The sequence below is a fragment of the Tympanuchus pallidicinctus genome, unplaced genomic scaffold (genome assembly GCF_026119805.1).
Source record: "Tympanuchus pallidicinctus isolate F22 unplaced genomic scaffold, pur_lepc_1.0 scaffold3, whole genome shotgun sequence".
Classification (NCBI taxonomy): Eukaryota; Metazoa; Chordata; class Aves; order Galliformes; family Phasianidae; genus Tympanuchus; species Tympanuchus pallidicinctus.
In genome coordinates, this window is record NW_026294747.1 from 95,909,514 (window position 1) to 95,923,340 (window position 13,827).

The following is a 13,827-nucleotide window of genomic DNA, read 5'->3' on the forward strand; positions in this document are numbered from 1 at the left end:
CCTGCCATTAATTATTCATCTTGAAAATGATAGCAAAGTAAAATTGAAGAAAAAGAACACCAAAGTCATACCTGTCTGCTGTCTTCAGTGGGTTTTTTCTCTCAGCTTATTGTTCTGCACTGTCTTGGTTATTTTGATACTACGTCTAAGTTAAATTAGTATTGTTTTTCTTCAAGAGAGTAGAAACTCTTTTTTTACTCATTCCATCTACTAATTTTTCAGGGCTGTGACAATAGCAGGTGCCGAATTTCGTGTCAAAAATAAAATTTTCAGGCTGATGGAATCCTTGAAACCACAGATCAAGTTTCAGGCCGTTTAAATAAAGCTGTAGAGCATCCATTTGTATCATTCATTCATATAATGAAACCTGTTCTTTTAACTCAGTTCTTGATATATTAACCCTGCAGTTATCCTCATACATAAATGGGAGATGTGTTGCTTTCGTCAGTTATAATAGGATATAACCATATAAATCCCCTGTGCATGAATGGAAAAATAGAGCCCCCTAGGCTATAGGTATCAAAGGTCTACCCTATACTTACAATAGCCTAATAAGGTTATTTTGGAGGCATAGGTAATTACTCACAGACTCCCTATAGCTAGTGATTCATTGTTCACTGCTGAAACATTTCTACATGAATTATGTTTTAAACAAGCAAATCCTTGGCCTTCTGTTTCACGGGGGAAAAAAAAAGGGAATTTAAGGGACAAAAAATCACACAGTTTTCCATGTTAAAATACATTGTTTGCTAGTTAAAAGCAAACTGTTATTTGAACCAATTTAGATCCTGTGTCTTACAGTTTTGAGTACATGCGTGTGTGTTTCTGAAATTCACATTTTGATGAAAATATTATTGTTGTGACTAATTTGATATTTAGAAAAGAAAGTGAATATGGGATCTCTGTGCTTTGAATAAAACAGTTGGAGTGAACTGTCCCTGGGGAGAGAATCAATCACTGTTGTAGAAGAGGGTGACATTTAAAAAAGAAACTCAGAAGAAAATGTCATGCTTAAAAAATTAGATTTAAACGCACTAGCTCCTGATTGATTTTTATTGCACTCAGATGGATACACTGATTGATTATCAGTCTTACAAATGTTTAGTACCTTTCTCACTTCTCTAATAATCAGAATAATCTAATTTTCAATGTCATTTAAGTTACTGTATTCAAGGTTATAATAGATCATATTTCTAATAAAACATAGCAATTATGTAATGAATAATACAAAGCTGCAAGGCAGAGTTCAAATTCACCTTCTTCAGGATAAAAACCTGCCACCAGTGACTGGAAGAGCCTGCATAGGTGAAGGCATCGTGCAGGATGATGTCCTTTGGGCTCGTGGTGCCGTCTTGTGTTGTGGAGCTGCAGGGCCTGATGTCAGAGGTTCTTGGGGTGTGCTCAGGGCACGCCTGCCATAGCTGAGCAGTATTTCTCAACAGGAAACCAGGGGCAGGTTTGAAGGCTTTAATAGATGTCCTCGTTCTGTGCCTGGGGGAAAATGGTAGCATGCCAGGTTCTCATGAAATTTCCTTCATGGTTGTTTCTCTGCACTCCCTTGCTAATTTCGATACGTGTCTGTAGAGAGATACTATCTCACTTAACTCTAGATGCTGTCTTGTGACAGTTGCACCAGACAGCTAACCTTATTGGTTTCTCTGAATCAGCTACAAAATATGCAATTTTCAATGTAGTTTGTTTTTGTACTTGAAGCTCCTAGCAAGACTGTGTACTTTTAACTGGCTTTGTCTATTAGGAAGAAGAGTTTTTAATGTGAAACGTGCATTGCCTCCCGTCATTCTCCATATGTCAAGTCTCAACTGTGGCATAAGAATTTGTTTTAAGATAGTTTCCTTTTGTTTTTAAAGACTGAGCATTTTTGCCTGAAAGAAAACATTATTTCATCTGGAAATCATGACCTAGGAAGGCCAATCCATTTATAACTACCTAGTGCTCTGCATATTTTAATGCTATGTTTGGCTTGCAATTGTATTGCTGTGAACACATGAATAGGATTCTTATCATTCTGAATTGATGGCATTTCTGTTTGTCAGGCGTGATTGTGTTGTTTTCAAGATGTTTTTTCTGTTCTTTTTCTTACGATGGGGATGACTTGGACTTTATACAAGATGTTTGTTAATTCTCATCCTGTGTTGATCCCCTCGTGACAGGAGAAGGCTGTGTAATGTTCCCTATGAAAGGGGAAAAACAACCTCCTAGATCACCACATGTTAGCAGGTCCTCCATTTCTGTGCCTGCAGCCATCAGCTCTGGTACTTGGGAGCCTTCTGTGATGTGCAGCGAGGTGCTGGCTTCATCTGTGGGGCCAGAGAAGCTGGTTCCTTGTCCTGTTCTGGAGTGCTAGGTCTTTGGAAGTTTGCTAAGGTGGCTGTTGGGAGAGATGTTCTTGCATTATGCCATTAGTTACAGGGAGCACAGTTTATAGAAGGGCAATAGGGGAGAAAGGAGATGAGAGGTGTTTGGAGGAAGTCAGGCCTTTATCCTGATGAATAAAGTTGGCAACAACAGCAGTTGTTTTGTGTATTTGACTGGAATTGTCCACAACTGCTAACCTTCGAGAATTAGAAATTTTTAGTAGCTGGAATTTGGATGTCAGGGTATCAGGATGCAAGCCGTGCATGTTTGCACTCTGGAAGCCATGGCCGCAAGGCTGAGCATCGATCTCATCACGCATACATGGCACCATTTGCCTGCCATTTCCACCAGGCAGGGCTGCTGGCTTTCTGCAGTGGATCGCCGATGGCTTCCCAAAGTGCCATGGAGCCAGTGGGACAGCAGCCCCCATGGTGGCAGTGGCAGGCAAATGGTGCCACCTGTGAGTGGTGAGGCTGATGCTCCGCCTTTGCAGCTGAGTGTTGTGCAATTGCTGACTTGCTCCCTGTGCTTTGTGGTGCTTCTGAGATTTGTTAGCTTAACAAATAACTTTGAAATGTTTAAGAACAAGAGTGGTGTGGTTTTGCAGGAATGCAAACTAACTGGAAGCACTAGTAGTTGTCAGCACAGGAACAAAAACAGTTAACTGGTACACAAAGCTGTAACAGGTCACAGGGATCTCTAAGAGGCAAAACAGCAATGGTAACATTTCGAGTCATGAATCTATTGCTGATTAATGATTATAATCCATGAAAAGTACTGTCAAACTATCTTCTGGGCATCTGGGGAAGCAAAAGTTATGCAAGCAATTGGAAAAAATGGTGTTGTGAGCTGCAGGATCTTTTCCATTGCATACATTTCTGTTGCCTTTGACAAATGGTAGCACGAGAACTCAGCATGCCATAATTTTACCTGATGATCCAGAAACTGCCTGAATCTTTTGGGCTGGATCCCAGACTCATCTGGCCAAGCAGAGACTGGATGTGGTGGACATGAAGGCACTGTGTTTGACACTAGACAATATCAAGCGTTATGGCATGCTTGAAAAAAGCCTGATCAAGCACAGGAATTGCTGGATGGTTGCTAAATGAGAGAGCTGGGGTGCTCTGAGAGAAGCTGTTCATGCCTTTCCTTTCCTTAGTTTCACCTACAGCAAACCCTACTTTTCTTAGAAGCATCCTACAGCATCCATTCCATGCCCTTTGCTTCAAGCAGAGGAGAGAAAAGGCAGTGGGAGACGTAGGATAAGGGGAGCAGACTATCAGGGGCAGAGAAAGGGCAGCCTCTGATGTTCAACTCCTTCTTCCATCAGGCATTGAGGGAGCATCGGAGGGTAGGGGCTGGCAAACCCTGCCAAGGTTCCCTGTAGTTTTTCTGGGTGTGGAAATGCCTGTAACAGCATGCATGGAGATGACATGGAAGCTGTCATGGGAAGACAGATGGGAGCAGACATGCTCAGGCTTGGGCGTGTGTCTCTCAGCTGTCCAAGCAGTGTTGAGATGCATGCCGACGTGGCTTACCCACGCACACAGGTACACCTTACTCATTCTCTTTCCCCTCGCACACCTTATTTTTGTTTGGATTTTGTAACTTCCAGTATTTCTCACAGGGTAAGTGAACTTCCATACTGTCCCCTATTGGGAGCTCTTAAATAATGCAGCCGTGGAATCAGAATTTAGTGCCCAAGTAATGAAATTCATAACCTGAGTTTTCCACAACAGCATTAACTGTGACATAGATTCATCTCTTGCATATCATCATTAAAAGGCAATGGAATTGCTTCAAGGATTGATGTGATCATATGCATGTAAAGACCAAGATACAAAAAGGTGTGATTTATGTAATATAAGCATCAGCTGTAATCCAAACCTATTCCAGCATGCAGTGTGACAGTTCCTGTTCCCCAGGCAGTGATGGCTTTGGAATTTACTGTGTAAATATGTGTGTTTATGTGTTTTTATTTAACTCCTCTAAGCATAGTGTTATCTTAATCTTTTTCTCTCCCTTTTTTTTTTTTTTTTTTTTTTTTTTTTTTTTGAGTTGAATTATAGATATAGTTGAATCTGCTTAATAGTTCAACATAGTCAAAATTCTTTATACTTTTGGAGCCTGGGTGTTACATGTCAGATGCACTTTATTGTGTTGTCTTACAGGGAATATAGAAATACCACTAGGTCTGATGCAGCTTTAGACAAATCTAGAAAATAGGAGAAGTACACATAAAGCAAGAAGATAAATGTTATATGGGTTATAATGTTATTGCAAAGACCATCAGAATAAGAGAAAAAGTGAGCAGGAACTGTTCTTAGTTCTCAGGACTTGTTAATTCTCCCTTTCTGCCCTTCCTACCCTTCAGTGATTTGTGTCTGCAAAGGACAGACCTGGGCCAGTCTGGTATGGATTGACCAGCAGCTGTCACTCTATGGATTTGGGAGGGGAAGGACCTGAGGTCTAGCTGAAGGAAGAGCTGTGAGGTGTAGCACAGGAGCAGTGGCTGGAACACTGCATGAGTTATCTTCTTGTATCTGGGAGCTCTTGGCAGCAGTTCTGAGGACTGGCCTAAATAACGTTTGTCTTCCGAGGAGTTCAAAGCTATTGAGATAAGTAGTTGCTGAGGCTGCCTGTTAAGCAAATTTGTCAATCGTAGAGCTATAAGTAAATGGGCCTTTATTACAAAAGCTTATTGCTTTTTGTGGTTGTGTAGGAGTTTACATAATTTTCTAAGGAGCTCTTTTATCTCCTAAGTACAGCAGTGATTAGGATTTACTTCTGGAGTGCAGTGGCAGTTAGGAGCACTCAAGATGTACGTGTCAGTCCTGGATGTTTTTTTCAGCGTGTAGGACTGCATTTGTGCTCTGCCTTGGGATCCAGTGAGCAAGTTGGGCAGGACATTGGCTTTAGGAAAATATTTGTAAAATGGCTGGGGGGATGCAACTCCCCAACAGCTGACTACACTGCTAGCACAGAACCTTCACAACCGCCTGAAAGGATGCTGTGGCAAGGTGAGGGTCAGCCTCTTCTCCCAGGTAACAGTGATAGGACAAGAGGCTATGGCCTTAAGTTGTGCCAGGGGAGATTCTGGTTGACTATTAGGAAAAGTTTCTTCTCAGAAGGGGCGATAAGGCACTGTAACAGGCTGCCCAGGGACTTACCATCCCTGGAGGTGTTCAGCAACTGTGTAGGTGTGGCACTGAGGGACATGGATTAGAGGATATGCTGGTGATGGGCTGGCAGCTGGACTAGATGATCTTCGAGGTCTTTTCCAACCCTAAGTATTCTATGATTTAGAATAAGGTACACCTTTGCCTTTTCTGTCCACTTTTCTTGGCATCTTTAGAGTCTGTAACTGCAGACATGCAAACTGATGGTATTTGAGGTTAGGCTTTAATCCATGGAGATGCTCAGCATCCCAGCCCTGATCGAGCAAAACACATAATTGACTTCAGTGTGGGGCTGTTCACACAAATGAAGTCAGGTACATCCTTAAAATATTTACCAGAGCAGGGTCAGAATTCTCTCAGTTGGAAAGTCAAACCTTCAGTAAGGAAACCAAAGCCATTTGTGCATGAGGTATGTACCTCATCCACTCATAAAAAACATTCTGTGTCCTATCTTTTGTTTTCTGGTGCATGCCTTACATTATTTCTGTAGACACCCCTGACTGCTGCTTTTCCACTTTGCTATTTTCCCATTTTGCACTTAATTTTCTCTCAGAAACAGCACCCAGAGGAACATGAATCTAGCTGTGCGTCATTCAGTCTTTAATAAATGCTGTAGGTGACACTGAATTCAAATCTCCTCTTGTTCCTCCAGTGTCCAGTGTTTGCCTACATTTTTGCCACCTTGTAGTTATAGACACAGAGCAAATGCCCACAGAAGATGGGATACTGTGGAGATGGACCTGTGGAACCAATGAGAAAAGAGCCAGCTGTGGGCTTCTGCTGGTATGAGTAAGAACTGGCAGGTGGAGGCAGACCATCTTTATGTGTGCCATTCTCCAATCACACCCCCAGAATTTGGGGCTCTGGTCTAAATATTGGGGTTTTGAGCCCCAGTGTATGTTAATGCTGTTTTGTTTGTCCAGCAGTGGTTAGTCTTTGGAGTGTTTAAGATCAATACTGAGTCTCTGGGGAGAGGGACTGATTTTGTTTGGCTTTGCTGTAAAGCCTGGTGGGTTCCTTGTGCATCTGGTTACACTTAAAATGTTAGCTTTAACTAACAGCAAGCCTCTTGATAAAATTCACAACTATTGGCAATGCTGCAGACATAGATTTATCTCCTGGGCACATTTTGTAAAATTAAGCTGTTTTCATTGAAAGAACAGAGAGTAGCATGGTGATAGAGCAGCTGTCATATTTTATTACAAAACACAAATATGTGGGAAATCAATTACAGAACGAATGCAGCACAATGCATATTTCCAGTAATCCCCCACAGCCCGGGGAAGGTAGAAGGCTGATCCGAGGGCAGGAGCAGATGGCAAGCGACTTTAAGATAGCTTCACTGCAGTTTTTCCTCTTTCAAGTGTTTGTGCTTCTCCTTTGATCTTCAGATCTTGAGTACAATGCATTTCATCTTCTTTCATTGGCTGTTTTTGAATTTAACTGTCCCCTTAAATAATTTTTGCTCGGTAGAGTTTGTATTAAATGTGGGGTTTGTTATATTCCATATTATGAAATCTAAAAAGAGAAACCATTACTGTCTTGGTTTAGTACAGTTCACATCCAATAAAATACCAGCTACGTCACTGCAGAGAATTTCTCCATTCGCCATGCACAACTGTAATGCTACAATGAAAAAAATCACACCTTGCAGAGTTAAAGAGAGACTTAGAATGCATGTGGAGTTGTGGTCCACTCTCTTGGAGGACAGGTACTGTGGGAGTATGATAGCACACCCACAGCTAGAACCTATGGAAGCTTGGTTTCATCATTATTCCATTAAATTCAGTTTTTATGGATAAATGATTAAGCTTGTGTGTGTATTCTCTGTGAATATAATGTTTTATCTCCACTTATAATAATTTATGCTTAAAATAAAACAAAATACTTTGTGATGTTTTGGAACAGAGCAACAAGCACAACATGGGGTGATCTGAATCATCTGTGCCTGTTCTTTTTCTACAGCTGTCAGAAATGATAGGAACAAAAAAAAGAAGGAACCTACAAAGCAGGAGTCCACAGAAAACTATGAAATGACAGCAGAGCTGGATGACCTCACTGAGAAGATCCGAAAAGCTCACCAGGAAACCTTCCCCTCGCTCTGCCAGCTGGGAAAATACACTACAGTAAGTATGATTTGGGGAAATATATTCTGGATACTGGTAGATGATGTGAATTTTGTATTGGAGCCTTTAGATGTTTGAAATAGATGCAGAAGTCTATTGGCTCCTTGAGTCTCCTTAGCCAGGAAGAAACTGCAATATATGCATGGAAATATGTGCACTTAACTGTAAAGCATTACTTAGCAATGTTACAAGAGACTGCAGGACTAATCCAGCAGAGAAAAGTGTGGTGTCCATGAGTGAATTACATTTCAGCATTCATTAGAAATGTATTGCTTTCCAAAAACATGCTCTCTGCTTTTGTGTCAGCAGTTTACAGCGATGCAGGTGTGGAGTTCTTAAATGCTACTAGTGACTGTCCCAGAACTACTATGGTCAAAGAAAATAGAAAATATCGAAATAAGCCAGTTTTCAAATTGCACATTTTATACTTCATTCCTCTTCCAGTCTACAAAAATACTACAAAGCAGCAAATGCTTCTGCTGCTTTTTTAGAAGTGAAAAATCAGCCTCAGGTCAAGAAGTAGGAACTTCTCTAGAGCACAGTTCTGGGAAATACATTTTTTTATACATATACGAGGGAAAATCCAATGTCAAGTTTGCCAATGCACTAATGAAAGAGACACTGAAAACTAAATGTTAGCTATCAGCTGATGAATGACTTTGTTGGGTTTGGACTGGCTGTCAGCTGAGCAGTACTGGCTGATGCAAAGAGATGTGTGAAACATCCCCCTGTAAAGAGGCTGGGAGTGGCGTGGCTGGGCCGAGGAGCTGCCTTCCTCTGTGGTCCTCTGCCCCAGTTGGGCACCTGCAACAGAGATCTGGCATCCTGGTACAGTTTGTCACTGGATTGCTCTCTGTTTTGAGTATGTGCTCTACTCTTGAAACAAACATTAAGTCTCTCAAATTGTAATTTAGGCAGATCCATGTGTGGCATAAATGTTCAGTGAGTAGGGTACTGCTTTGTGGCATACTTACCTGTATGCTATTTGCAGTGTTCAAAAATCTCCGATCTAGGTATGAGATCTTGCATTTAAGTGCCAGAAAAGCAAGCATATGTGTTGTGCTGTTAGAAAAGTACATGTTTTCCGTGTCACTGAAAATATTTTCACAAGTATTTTTCACATTTAATTTCGAGACCTGCATAAAATTGTTAGTGCTGGGGAAGTCGTCTGTCCTCTGCATGCTTCTCTGGTGTTTTCTCTGCTTGCGTTAGACGTAGTCAAAACAATCCATGTAGGCATGCTGGTAAATACTACTGCAGTAGGCAAGCACAGCCAGCCCCCTGGGGATGAGTGCAGCATGCGAGGCTGGAAGCTCGAAAACAACCAGCTGGTGATATAACTAAAGGCAAGGCTGGAGGCTGTGGGATTCATGGTGTGTCTTTTCAGGGAAATTCCTGGGTTAATGTCTTCCACCCCTCCTCACAGTGCGTGTGCTTGTGTCCCCAACTTGAAGGGAATAAAATCTTCCAGGCAGGCTCTCGCACTTCTGCTAATGCAGGAGCACTTCTGAACAAGCGTGAGAGATCTTTACAGTTCAAAGACAGTGAGTTTATGCCTTGCAGAAGAGGTGATCAGATATCCGTAGCTGGGACACGTAGCCAGACTGGAATGCATGCCAGAGCTTATTGCTCACAGGCTGCGTTGCAAATGACTTGGCTATCCCAGAATAATGTATCCATATACCTCCAAATGTGAACGTTTTGTTACAAACCTTTGTGCTACCTCTGCATTAGAAAAGTGCGCTGCAGCTGGTGTGCCAATACTTAGTACTGGTAATTGTCCAAGTTCCCAAAGGCTGAAAGATAAACCTGGGCACCTATGTGCTTGCATGGATCAGAGGCTTAAGTTTCATTAATATTTTAGTTGTTGAAATGATACAGATGGAAACTGGAAAGGATCTTGTTGGATATCATGCTGCCAATGCCTTTGTTCTTGGGTTCCTGCTGAACCTGATGATGTGCTGATGTCCTCAAAAAAAGTGTCCGAGCTTGTTCTGAGAGCACCTGGATTTTAGAAATGGACAAATCTGAGTCACTGAGGGGCCCTGAGTTGCTTCAAACTGACCGTGCTGACTCTGAGGCTGAATAGAGACTAAAGTCCCTGCTACTTTGTCATGACTTGGAACAATTCAAGTCCCAGTACCAAAATTATACTGAAAGAGTTATTTTTAGCTTACCTGGAATCTTGAGAGCTCTATGTCTTCCTTCAACATCTGCATCAAAGCAGAGAGGGGTGGTGCCTAAATATTAACGGTCCTCTGGCTTCATTCTCATAATCTCTGTGTGAAATGCACAGTACTTAAACCTCTCATCTAACTAAGGTCTGGTGACCACTCCAGCATTTTAGATAGGAATTCAGTGTAATGTCTTGTTTGTGAGAGGTGTCTTTGCCTGGCTTTGAAAGGGACAGTACAGCTCTCCATTGTGTGCTTGCACCCAAGAAAAAACCTTGGGAAATGAAATATTCCTAAATATCCCTGTGGCTGGAGTAAAGGGCCTTCATCTCCAACAGACTGCCAAGCAATGGGGTGGAGGAGAAACCAGACTGCAGAGATCTGTGATGTTCTCAGGCTGCAGTGAGGTGTTTTTGTACTGGGTTGAGGGAAACAGCTTCAGTCCTTGGACAACAGCATGGCAGGGTTCAGGTGGTAGTTGTTCCTTTTAACACACTTGAAATAGAGATCAGAACTCAAAAGTAGAAGCACACAACCCTTTTGCTAAATGCTGAGCTAGAACCATATGAAGCTTTAGTTTTCCTGATAGCAAGAGGCTGATACAGGTAGAATATTAAAGTCATGTTTTCTGTCTGCTCCTGCTGGCTAACACTCATGAAACATGGTGCTCTCGTGCTGCAAACCATACAGATTGCTTTTGTAACCTTATAAATTTTGACTTAATTTTTTAACTGAGAGGTGAGAAACGAGCGTACTGAATTTCACGCGCTTAGCACTTGTGTAGTGATGGGAAGTGCGGACGGAAGAGTCTGTTCCATGCGTGCGATTCCTGTGCGCCCTTGGTTATGTGATCTTTTGGACTAATTTAAAGCAGGGTTTTGTTTGTTGCTAAAATGAGCAAAGAATGTCAGTGTAAGAGAGTGGAGGAAAAAAGAGCTTGCCAGAGATACGGTCATAAAAAAAACCACCTGTGCAGACATTTGGCTTGCATATCTGAGTCCTCTTCTTGAAGACTGCAGCCTGCATTTCCTGCAGGAAAGGTTATGCGCTTATTTTTTTTCCCGTTGTGTATTTTTACCCGGTCAAAAATATTGGTTTTGGAAAAGCATTTCAATTGCATTTTTTATATCCATCTGCTCTTTAAAAAGAAAAAGTGTCCCTATCTACAATAATTGCTGTACTTTGCATAGTTAATAAAAGTCTACTTAAAATAATGAGGGAATAGCGCTTGTATTAAATTCCCTGAGTCATTTGCCTTAACGGTTGCATTTGGTAGGCAGGGGCAAGTAGAGTTCTGTCGATGATGAGAATCAGCAAGCTCTTTAAACATAATGGATTTCAAAAGTCCATCATAAATAGATCTGTTTTATTACTGTCATCCAGGTAAGAGAAAGTGCTGTAGTAATTTCTCTAGAGATGTCATACTTTATAGTATAATTGAGTGTAACTATACTGCTCATCCCTTGAGACTGGTACTATTTGTAAGTCTGCAGCTGTGTTACATCCAACCTCGTGATAAAGGGAGGATAAAAGGGAAAAAAAAATTTACTCTGTTGGACCTTTGCTTCAGTTTCTCCCTGGTTGCTCTTTGCTGGCTGCAAGTAGAGAGGTTTTGCCCCTCAGCGGCGTTTTGCTCTTTGTAAGTCCTTGGCTTAGAAGTGATACGGCTGTTGTTCAGTGCCAGTGTAGAGGAAATATATGTCTTGATGCTGGGATTGAGCAAAGAAGTGGGTTGTGGTCCTCAGTGAGCCTGCAGGAGCTGGAGTGCATTACTGCTTTTACTAAAGAGGTATTGCAAGTGTTCCTGATTAGGGCATAGTGCCCCTGTGAGCCTTGTTTCATTTGTAAAGTGGATTTTAAAGACAGTGGGGATTCTGCTACTGTGTCTGTTTCTGGGAGTAACTCATCCTATATTGTTAATGTGGAGATAGAGCAGCCTGCGATGAAGAACAAAAATGATGGAAAAAATGGGATCCATTTATGTGGCAAAAATGGCTGTTTAATTGGATTTCATAGCAAGGTTGGGCTTTTCCACTGATAAAGATGTCACCAGGGTGTATTACAGTATTGTTCCACCATATGTGCACTGGTGCAAAGGCCTGAAAAACATGCAAGGCTGATCCTGGAAAAGACACCCAAAAACCTCCTGCTTCAGTACAGTGTTCAGGAAAAGGCGTCATGTCTGCGTGTTCTTCACAGCGCCGCTACAGGAGATCCTCAGGCAAATTTAATCAGAGTTTCTAACAGGCATTTTATTAACCCCGTGCTTTATTGTTCAACCTATACATCGATACCGGATCCGTTTTGTTTTTACATATTGAGAAATGCTGCTCAAAATCTAGCTGTTTCGACCGTGATTTTGACTAACGTTCATTACCAGAAAAAATGCTGAAAGTCTTCCCTTTTGTGGCATCTCAAAGACAATGTGTAAACCCCATTAGATCCAACACTGAGGAATCTGGCAACCCGCTCAGTAAAACACCAGGTTATTTCGTATTTTATTAACTGCCCCTTCCTTTCAGTTTGCATAATGGTGAGTTAGATTTACATTTGTTAAGACGGCTGTGCATTACTCTTAATAGAAGACATGTCAAACTTCCCGTTGCCAGTACTGCAGCATGATAAAGTAACCTCATATGATACTGATGAAGATTTCGTTCACACTTGCTGGTTTCATGCAACGTCTTTTTTTCCAGATGGATACCCTATTGTAAAATGATTTCCTGCTTTAGGCTCTGCTTTGTGTAGCTCTACGCTATGCCATCTTTCTATGAACTGGATAAACTGCCTATTAAATTTAATTACAGCCTGAATGACTGCACATCTTGATCTTATTTTTCCTCCAATGTACTGTATTTCACCAAGGTCCTTGAGGATGAAATAAAATAAATCTGAAGGATGCATACTCCAGTAGCCGAAAGAAATGTTTCAAAGGGCATTACAATGACTGTTAACCCATTAGTTTTGGACCATTCTGAAGGCAATTCTTTAGGCTTAGCATTATAAAGACATTTTCTCCTATTTTTAAATCTGTCATTAAAAAAAAAAAAAAGAGTTTTTCCCAGAATAAAAATTCAAATAGAAGTAGTGAAGTTAATTTCTTATCCCTTAAGAAGAAAAGCAAAGAAGGACGTATATCATGCATTTAAACACTTTTTAGCATTTATTCTGTGTAATAGTGGCCGAATATAAATATTACTGGCTTGAATCTCTACTCTGTTGCAAGGGAAGGTGAGTGCCAGCTGGTGGCTCCCCTGGGGCTGCCATGACCTTCCCTTTTATGACTGACAATGGAGATGGCACATGGCAGTGCAGCACTGGGACAGGGCGAGGGCTGCAGGAACCTGGGCCTGCTGACAGCATCCATGGCCCTGCTGAGCTCATCCCATTCCCTACATCCCCATTCTACCTGTTCAGTCTGTCCTTCCCGTGAACAAAAGAAAGGCAGTGGCACCAAGGTGACAAATGCCTGGGTACAGCTTTTGCTATGTGTCCTAGAAAAGTGTGGGCTTTTGGAGTAAGATATGTGAGCGCTCACTGAGAGATGCAACCTGAATGTCTTGGTGGCTCTTTGAACAGGAGGATGTATGTTGGATGCCCAATCCTATGAGCAGGCAGCATTCATCATTGCACATGGTGTTTCTTGTAACGTTGTGTAAAAAAGTGCTATTTAATTAATGTGAAACCGTAGCTTGAGAAAGCTGTAAAACTCTTGCAGAGCCACAGAGCAGATAAATTAAGTAGAACTAATTTGCTAAGATCTTAAGTATGTGACACTATGTTCCAGATATTGTGCTGCTTTTTCCAGATGAAGACCCAATATTCTTGTTCAACTGTTCATTTTATTTTCTGGGGTACAACTGCAAATTGTCTCTCTCAATGCACTTATTATACAATGGCAAGGAAGAATAATGATAGTGGCATTTGGAAATGTTTAAGTTCATTTGTATTCCTTGTACAGATGGCCTCTGC

At 41.5% G+C, this 13,827-nt stretch overlaps 1 protein-coding gene across 5 annotated transcripts in view; it reads left to right on the forward strand.

The window, feature by feature from the left end:
- The window catches only part of RARB (retinoic acid receptor beta), a 318,900-nt gene that overhangs the window by 292,511 nt on the left and 12,562 nt on the right, over positions 1–13,827 (forward strand). For all 5 annotated transcript variants that reach the window (XM_052692251.1, XM_052692253.1, XM_052692255.1 and 2 more), the window contains one exon: positions 7,521–7,681. In XM_052692251.1, coding sequence (XP_052548211.1) covers positions 7,521–7,681 — 161 coding nt within the window. The remainder of the gene's footprint in view (positions 1–7,520; positions 7,682–13,827) is intronic.